The sequence below is a fragment of the Gavialis gangeticus genome, unplaced genomic scaffold (genome assembly GCF_001723915.1).
Source record: "Gavialis gangeticus isolate Ggan-Ray unplaced genomic scaffold, GavGan_comp1, whole genome shotgun sequence".
NCBI classification, from domain to species: Eukaryota; Metazoa; Chordata; order Crocodylia; family Gavialidae; genus Gavialis; species Gavialis gangeticus.
The window spans coordinates 5,880,336-5,889,801 of NW_017728983.1; the positions used below are offsets into that span (position 1 = coordinate 5,880,336).

The 9,466-nt window shown below is 49.9% G+C and overlaps 1 protein-coding gene across 6 annotated transcripts in view; it reads right to left on the reverse strand.

Annotated features, from left to right (window-relative positions):
• Positions 1 to 9,181, reverse strand: part of SNED1 (sushi, nidogen and EGF like domains 1) — a 99,541-nt gene extending 90,360 nt beyond the window's left edge. For 5 of the 6 annotated variants that reach the window (XM_019513587.1, XM_019513577.1, XM_019513604.1 and 2 more), the window contains exon 1: positions 8,563 to 9,180. In XM_019513587.1, the coding sequence (XP_019369132.1) occupies positions 8,563 to 8,766 (204 nt within the window). In that variant the 5' untranslated portion in view covers positions 8,767 to 9,180. Of the gene's footprint in view, positions 1 to 8,562 lie in introns of all 6 variants that reach the window. The other variant, XM_019513596.1, reaches the window with a different exon arrangement.
• Positions 9,182 to 9,466: the final 285 nt, after the last annotated feature.

Below are 9,466 nucleotides of genomic sequence, written 5' to 3' on the forward strand. Positions count from 1 at the left end.
TGAAGGGGTTTCACTCTGCTTATCTAGCTGCGTCAGCAAACTGCAGTCACATTTCCCTAGAGGACCCCCCAGCCGGTGTCCTCCAGCGCTCCCTTCCTCTTTGCGGCTGGTTTGCAATGTCTTGGCTGGGGCTCTGCTCATCTTGTTTCAATCAATCACTGGTTTAGAAAACACATTGTTTACTTCCCGGGATCTCCCTGAGGCACTTGCTTGAAACATTCAGTTAGAATCACCCCACAGGCTTAAACCCTCATCCCTCCGGCTTCCTGAACTTGACTGTTGGGATTGTTTTCTGATCCTGGTGGACTCGTGCAGGGCTGACAGGAATGACACCTGAGTGTAAAGAGAGAAGGAAGCAGGTAGCAAGGGGCTGGTGCTTCCAGGTAGCAATGGAGAACAACAATGGTTGTTCTCATTGGGTTCAGTATCGTCACTCCCTCTGCAGATTCTGGTCCTTTCTCCCCCATTCCTGCCTTCTTTCCCAAGCACCTCTGTGCTCCTCTGCTGTCTCCCCTCATCCTCCTGCTTCATTCTCAAGAAGCTCCATTTAACCCCTGGTGGCTCTACCCAGCGAGGAAGCTGAGGGGATGACTGACTGTCACATTTTCTAAGGTCCTGGAGTCTGGACCTAAAAGTGAAGGGAGGGGGCAAAATGTGATTGCCACATCATCTCTGGTAATTCTGAGCAATTACCATGTGGAACATGAAGAACAGCCCTGGCAATTAGCAGCATCCACATCATGTGTGGCCCAAGAACACAGCTGCTCCCTCAGCACGTTCAGTCCCTATTGCCCAGTGCCACAGAAGCTTCCACAGTCTGTAAGGAGAAGGTGTAGGACCTTTGGTCTTGCAGAAACAATGAACATCAACCCGATAGGTAGGCACTACTGAGGCCATGAAGCCCTGGCCAGAATTGACTTAGGGCTTGGTCCCGCATGTTGTGAGTTTGGCTAGTGCTTCCAATGGGAGTGGGATAAAGTCAATATTCATAACACTTGTGGCCAGGATTTTCAGAGGGCTGCTTGTTCACCAGCAAGGCCAAGTTCAAGAGCTTAGTGCTCACTAGCTCCCCCTGCAAAAAATGGGAACTGAACTCTGGAAAGTGCGGTGTCTATTCAGAGGCAAAAATCTGGCAACATGGCTTCCCTAGGTATGTTTTCACCCATTGATCTGCCACCTTCTCCATGGGCCAAGTCCTGGTGTCCTGGCTCAGTGCTTATTCAGCCCGTAGCCAAAATTTGTACCTGACCAAATTCTGGTCCCCTCAAAGGAAATGGGAATTTTGTCCTTTACTAAGTTCTGTGGACCCAAGGTTTGGCCCAGTGACCTCTGCTTGCCTAAGGGCTAAGGACTGGATTAAGAAATAAGTCAGGACATGAAGATTGTTCTAACCCCTGTCCCCATCCCTTCCAGCACCCACACTGGCAGTGAAGGCAGTGGCTTATACAAGTGTTTATCCTGCAAGCTGCTGATTATTGATGAAGGGTCAGATTCTGAGACCTTTGCTTGTGATAGGGAGCATCTTACTCAACAGGCATCTTCATGGAGGGAAATCTGGCCCCACCAGAACTTCCATTTTCTTCCTCATGGCAAAGGTTTCACCCCATGATTTCAGTGGAACTTTTAAAAAGAAGGAAGGATGTCAGAATCTGCCCTCAAATTCAGAATAGTCACTGTGTCTCCTGCTGACCTTGAAAACAAGTTTTAAAGAAGTGTGCATGGTGCTGGCAAGTTACATTTATGGCATGGTCTACAGGACTTGTGAAGACCTTGTAAGATGCCCTTGGGCTTCTGTAGAATGACATGGCTACTGTGCAGAGCCAGGGATAGTAGTTCTTCCATCTGCCAATGTTAATCCTTTGCATTTCCAGAGCTCCTTCCATTTGAAGATCTCAAAGTATTTTACAAACCTCACAGCCTCTCTCATTGCTGCTAGGTAGGGAAGCATGGTTCCAATTTTTCTTCATTTTACAGATGGGAAAATGAGTAAACAGAGGCAAGCTAGGGGACTCCCAGCAAGTCTGTAGCAGAATTCAGCATCAGATTCACCTCCTAATTTCCCGCCACAAGCTTCAGCACGAGTTCACACTTTTGATTATGCTCTCACAAGCCTCAAGCCAGCAAGACATTAAGCACATGGTGGCACTCATACAACTAGATAAATAGCCAAGAAAGCATCTGTGCTTGGGACCTCACTTAAGGTCCTTTGAAGACAACTTTAGTAACATATTTTGGTGATTTCTTGAAGCCTAAATGCTAAGTATGATGCCAGTGAGGCTCTACAAAGCCCCACAAAATCCACCCACATGTATCCATCTCAAGGCTTTACCCTCTGCCACTAAAGTTAAGGACCTGCTGAGGTACTCTGGCATTGCACAAGCCAGAGAACCTCAGCCAAAGATCCCTCTATCAAACCATACAGATTGCTTGGGCAATAGCATCTCTTTTAGAAAGATGCTCCAGTGGTTAATTATGCTCATTATTAAGTACTTAGATACTAGCCAGGAGTTCTGATCCCCTCAAGGGCTGTTTATACAGTGCCACTGCACTGGTTTTCGTGAGTTGTTCCACTGCTGCCAGCAAGTGGAACATCTCATGGGAGAAGCTGGTGCTCTGGTAATGAATGTCCAGACTTGCACACCTCCTGATGACCCAGTAGGACTGATAGGTTAGAACCAGGTGGGTGCAAGTCTCCAGTGCCTGCCATCTCCTGTCGCTATTTACTTGGGTGCCATGGGCATGTGTAAAGCACCACCGTTCCAGACTGGTATTGGCTGTTCTGCATGGCTGAAAGTGATTGTACAAAGAACAGAGAACCAAGCTCAGTGAATCTTCTGAGCCACAATGTCTGTCTTGCCTAGATGTTTTGTTACATTTCTTTCCCCTCCTTATGACTAAGAGACCTTCTGAATGAAAAGAAGAGCTTTTGTCTCCAGAGAGTTTGTCTATTCGAGCTGCCTCTCCCTATGTAGAGCCCCCACGGCCCAGCTATATCATAAATATTTCAACAGCAGCAAATTGTAGTTCCAAACTCCTACAACTGTGACTTCAGGTGCAGGGCAGGCAATGGGAGTAGAGGATCATTTAAGAAAAAAAGATTCTCTTTTCATGCTGAGTCTGCTAATAATAAAGAATGAGGGGAGATAAACACAGAAAGTAGCTTCTATCTAAGGGGAATGGTTTCTAAATGGAAGGCAGTTCAGAATGTTATCTGAGTCATTAACAGCACTCTGAGCATTCCCAGGCATTGCGTTACCAATAAACCCAGAGTGCAGATATATTTGTTCTACATCTCACCCAAAGCCCTACTGTATCCACCCCACAGCCATATATTCAAGCCAGAGTATGTGCTTTCAGCTCATAGCCATGAATCATCATATCACCACCAGCCCAGGAACACGCAACCCTCAGGTCACCTCTGGGATGTTTCTGTTAACCACTGGCCGAAAGAGAATAAGAGCTCTGCTGGCAGGGGGTCTGCAGGTCCTGAGGTTGTCTCCACGAAGCTTGTGTTCCTCACTAACCCAGGGAATAAGAGCTGAGGTCATATCTACCTTCCAACTGGTCTCACATGGCCCAGGTACAGCTGGGACTGACTCCACGTGCCTGATACAGCTGAGACTTGGTCTCCTGAAGTGGTATGAGTGATGCCTCAGGGATTTATCTTTCAAAGGCATGTGAGCCCTAAGATCTCCTTTAAAGCTGATCTTGTCTCTGTGACCCTGAGCAACATGAGTCTGCAGCCAATGAGACAGAAGCTAAGGGAGTTGTGAGGTTTTTCCTGAACTGACAGGACTTTTTTATATGGCTACTGCCTTGGCTCCTGAGTTTGTTTTCCTTAAATACCAAAGACATTCTGATTCGCAACATCCTGTTACAGCTTTGATGCCTTAAATTAAATTAGGACTGTTCATCTGTCCCCAAGTAAATCCAGATGCATTTGGAACGATTTAAGTTGAATTAAAACAAGAAACGAAATCGAGAGAAGTACCACTGTGCTGCAGCTAACCATGAGCCTACTTGCTTTCTACCCTGGGGGCAGGGAAGAGAGCTCTGGATGAACACAGAGAGGGACAGGAAAACATGTTCAAGTACAGGAAGCAGCAACCATGACCATCTTAAATGGATGACAGACTGGGGTGCTGGGATGTCAGCCCTGGTGTTTGCATACTGGAAGCCTCTGGGTTAGGGCTGCCTTCTAAACTGAGCTGGAAACTCGGCAGAGTCCTGTTCCTCTGAAAGTGGGTTGGTAGTTAGTGCATGCAGGAGGATGGCCAGCATCCTGAAGGGGCAGAGCAAAGGTCTGCAGTGTGCAAGGTGAGAGTGCTAAGGAGGGAGTGTCAGTGAGGGAAGGCAGAGCCAGCCTTAAGGGTGGGTGGGGTGGGCAATTGCCCAAAGTGCTGTAGCCCTGGGACACACACACGCACATGCTACCCATGCTCAGAGCAGCGCTCTCCCCCAGCCTTGCTCTGCCCAGGCAGAAGGAGAGGTGCCCAGATCAGCCCGGCTCTGCCTCTAGCCACTGCTCAGGAGGAGCTGGGCTGGGCAAGTGTGGGCATGATGGCTTCTGCTTCAGTCTTCCCACCTTGCTCCCACACAGCAGATGCAGTGCCTGCCCGCTCATCTGCCTGGTGTACCATCCCACTCTGCCTTTCATGGGTGACTGGTGCCTCCCAAGACTGGGGGGGTGGGCACAGTTTTGTGGGTGGCAGTGTCGGCAGTGGGGTAGTGAGCAGCGACTGCTGCAGAAGCTGGTGGCGGTGTTGGCAGTGAGGGGGCAGGGGGTGGCAAACGGTGACTGCCCACACAAACTGGCAGTGGTGGCAGCAGGCAGGGATGGGGGGTGGCTAGTGGCGATTGCCTGCAGAAGCTTGCAGCGGCGGGGTGGTGAGCAGCAATCACCCACAGAAGCTGGCGTCGGCAGCAACAAGTCTCAGGGGGGGCATGTGCCCCACCTACCAGTCGCCTATGCTGCCTTCCCACCAGATTAAGCCCTGTGCCCCTGCCTGCCTGCCTCTGTTTGCAGCAGAGCCACAGATTTAGGAGGGAGGGTGGGCACCAACATACAAGCTTGCTCAGGGTGCCATTTTCCCTAAGGCTGGCTCTGAGCAGAGGAAATGCCTGTGTCCTGTCTTCCTCCCTGCCCCCCACTTCACTGCTAATGCCCTGGTCTCTTCGCATCTTGGCACTGTATATTTTACTTTGGCTTCCCCACTTCTCCTCCTCCCTTTGTAGCCACACGGTGTTTGCTAATGCTCATACCCCTTCTGCTGATTGTATAGTCACCACTTGAGCCGCATCACGTGGCAGCTCCTCACACTCATGCTTGCTGCCATAGATAGCTTCAGCCCTGCCACACCTCTGATCCCTTGCCCCACTCCTTACAGAAAATCCTGTGGAGTTTAATTGGGCTCTATGAAAACTGAATGGGTTTCCCCAGAAATTCTTCTACTGACCTGTAGGGTTTAGTAGACAATGGCTCCCCTGCTGCAAAGTCCTGTCCTGCCCAGTGGTTTAAAGTCCAATAAGGAAGTTACTATTCTCATTCCATATTCCCTGGTCTATATGGGCTCCCAGCTCTGTGGAGTCCATCGAATCCTCTCCTTTAACCCTTTGTCTTCTGCTCACCTGCATCTATCCCAAGTCACCCCCCTTCTTCTCTTTCCATTCCCTTCTGAATACACACCCCTGCCAGGGCATTTCTCATCTCCCTACCTCTCTCTCACTGGCCTCCCTATCCTGACTGTTCATCTCTGCATTGTCTATCTTAGATCCAGATCCAGCAGGGAGAGGTGAAGCACAGACCCGTATTCCCATGCTGAGTGTGCCTCATGGGACTCCATGTTGTTCTGAGGATCAGTGCATGAATGGGGCAGGGAAGATCTCTTACAATGAGTTTGGCAAGCCCTCATGGCATGTAACACTTGCTAACCTCAATGGGGACTACTGAATTGGGCCCTATGTTTGCAAAGAACTGTAGAGACCAATTAAAGGGAAGCAGAACTGCCTAGCAGTTAGTACACTGGACTGGGGCTTGGCAGACCTGGGTCCTATTCCTGACGCTGCTCCTCACCTGTGTTATGCTCACAGGCAAAGCACTTCACACCAGTGGGCCTCTGACTCCCCTTTCCTCCTTGTCTAGTTCGAGTGCAAGCTCTTTGGGACAGGGGCTGTCTCTGACAGGGCATTTGTTCCTAGCACAGTGGGCCCTGACCTAGTGACTGTAATGACAATATTTCCAGGGCTGCTCTATAGTGTCAGATGGACTAGTCACATGGAATGGGTCAGTGGGGACTGATTCACCAGCTCTGGATGGCTGCAGCACAATGTGCTTTGACCTTGCCCCTTTCACCATCCTTCACACAACCCCCTTCACTTCCTGATTAGTCCCTGCATCCTCAGGAGATGCCCTTATGGTAGCTGAGTCCCAGCAGCTATGTGTCCTCTTCACACAACTTGAGTGTCACAAAACGGCGTGGAGATCCACTGTAGAGACAAGCTGTTTTCTTTAACAAGGTCACTGACCTAAGTCCTTTGATAACCCAAATCCATTAGGGATGGGATCCTGAATGAACCCTGCCAGCACACAACACAGCCCATGCCTGTCTGTTGAACACACAGAACAGACATCTCTTACAAAACTTTCCTAACTTTTCTGCAGCTATGTAAACATCAACGGTCATTCTCAGCACACATTAATTGTGAGGCTTTCACCTTATCTCTGCACCAAGGACTTGGGTTCTTTGAATAAAATCCTCAGAGCCTGTCTTCCAGTCCAGAAAAGCTCACAGAGAAAGGTGAGAAGACAGAGAACTGGGAATCCAGAAAGCTTCAGCTGGGGCAGGCTCTGATTGCCCTCCCCATTGTCACCCCAAGCCTCACTCTGAGGACCTGTACTCACCCTCTGCAGCCTCTCAGGCTTGTCACCAAGTGTCTCTGCTCTGATAGGGTCTGAGGGTGGACTTTGCTTCATTTCTGGCATGCACGTCCACCCTCTCTCCCCAAGAAAAGGGGACAATTTTGTCAGAATAATTTTAAAAGTGTCATTTTATTGAACTATTTTTCCTATTTTTTTCTTTAAATTTCAACCAGCACAACATGGAAATAGCCCCCTGCTCATTTAGCTCAGAGGGGACCCTTCTCAATATGACAACTTTCAGCCCTGACCTAATACAACTTCAAGGTCTCATCTATTGCCTTTTCCCATGGGGCAGACTCTCTCCAAGACCTGAAATCCAAGGCTTGCAAAAATCATCGGAGCCAACATGGTTTCAGTGGAGGAATGCTGATTTACACTAGCTGAGAATCTGGCCCACACTGTTTTCCCGGTGGCAAATGTCACTTGATTTGTTGAATTCTAATGTTCTAACCGAGGTTTGCGTGGAAGTTGTGCGGCGTCAGCTGTGAGGAGGGCCGGCGAAGTGTGCATTTGAAACACAGCACCAGAAACGGAGGCTCATATACTGTGCACAGGCAGGAAACCCCCCACCAAAGCCACTGGGAACTGTCTCAGTGTAGACCGAGGACCTGGCTGGTTAACTGCCCTGATTGTTCACAATTATTCATAACACCATAGTTGTCATTCCTCTGCGATGCCTATCAGCTACCTCAGACACACAGAAGCCAGGTCTGCTCCAGAAACATTTCCCGGTACAGTGCTGTTGCGCAGTGAGGTGATATTTTCACTATGCTCCTGTAGCAGTCAAAGCTCTAGTATGGGTGCAGTTGGATTAACTCATGAGCACTCATCAAACTGCCATGAACTGCTGGCTCAAGGCTACTTTTGCTGGCAAAAGCTGTGTCTACACTAGCATAGCAACACTGGCAAATACTTTCTTGTGTAGAGAAAGCTTAAGATACTGAGCCCATTCCTCATTGGAGGGCTCCCCCATGCTCTGTTTGAGACAAGGTGACAATTTCTATCCAGTTCCTAGTGGACAGGTACCCACATCTCTGAAGCTGGCACCTGCATAGGCAACCTGAGCCAAGAAGTCAAGGACAAAGTGGGCACAGAGACAGGTCAGGGATGAGGTGTGGTAGAGAAATCTGCATGGTACCCAGCCTCTGCAGGCTGAGAGCAACTCTGTTTTTCCCGATATCTCACTCCCTGCAGGCTTTAGGCTCTAACTTGTGGAAATAAAAAGTCAGAGCCCTGTCTGGATGGAAAGTGCAGGCTTCCCGGACAGTACCACGCTGCCTGGCCTCAGTGCTGTGCCTGCCTGGCATGTCATCTCCAAGCCAAAGCCAGCTTGTCCCTTACTCCATGTCCCTCTTTTCCTCCCCACTCTTTTTCTCCACTCAGCCTGAGCTGCCAGAGAGCAAAAAAAGAGAAAAAAAAGCTGTGCCCTGATTTTACCTTTCCCCTCTGGAAAAGCTCCAGGGAACTCACCACGGTGGCAGACTCATCGCAAGCAGACTGCAGCCTGGCTGTCAAGTTGTGCCAGGAAATGCCACCTTGCAGGGAGCAGAGAGTGATGCCCCGGCAAGGCCCCTTGCCAGGAAGCAAGCTGTAGCCCGAAGCCTCTTCCAGAATTGAAACGAAGCAAAGAAAATGCTACTTACATAAAGTCCTGTGTGTCCCACTCCAAAGAAAGGGAATTTCACTGAAATCGGCTGAAGCCCGGAGCCTCCGTCATCCTGTTTCAAAGTGACAGCATCCCCCTGCTCCAAGCCAAAGGGGTAAAAGTCAGCCAGAGGCACAACACCCTCGACCCAAACCCAGTTCCCCAGGGCTAGGATCACGGTCCAGCCGGGTAGGCCCCTCATCTCCACGACACACAGGCTTGTCCTTTATTTCAAACCAACTGTTATGCTGGGGCTTTTTTTTTTCTCTTGGCTTTCATCAAACACCGCTCTGCAAACCCCTTAGAGCCGGTCTGTCTTTAATGCAGCTGTCAATTTTTTTTTTTTTTTGCAAGGGGGTGGAGTGGGGAGGGGACGGCAATAAAAAAAGACAGAAAAAAAGAGGCTGAGCTCGGAAACTCCCTAACGAGGATAAAAGGCACAATGGTAAAGCAGCCAGGAGTCCCCCCTGCTTCCCCCCTCAGGCAGTGTAGCTGGTGGAGAGGTGGCACCACTGAAGAGCTAGAGTCTGTCTGAACAGCAGGGTCCCAGTGGCAGCGGACGCTCCGTTCCCCGCACTGCGGGGCTGAGCTCCCTCCACACTACTGCCCCTGCTCGGGGCGGGGCGGGGGGGCCATTCACACAGCAAGCTCCTCCCTTGGCAGATTTAAATATTCAGATCTAGCTAGCCAATCAAGGCCCAGCACAGGGGCGGGTCCTTGGGAGCCTACTCAGACAGCTTGGAGGCGTGGCTATGCAAATCAAATGACATTCTTAAAGAGGCAGAGACAGCTGGGGTTGGGACTTGTATGCAGGGTTAGTGTATTTGTGCATGTGCGTGTACACATGCCTGTGTGTTCACAGGGGGGTAGGTTGTAGCCGTGTTGGTCTAAGGACACAGGCA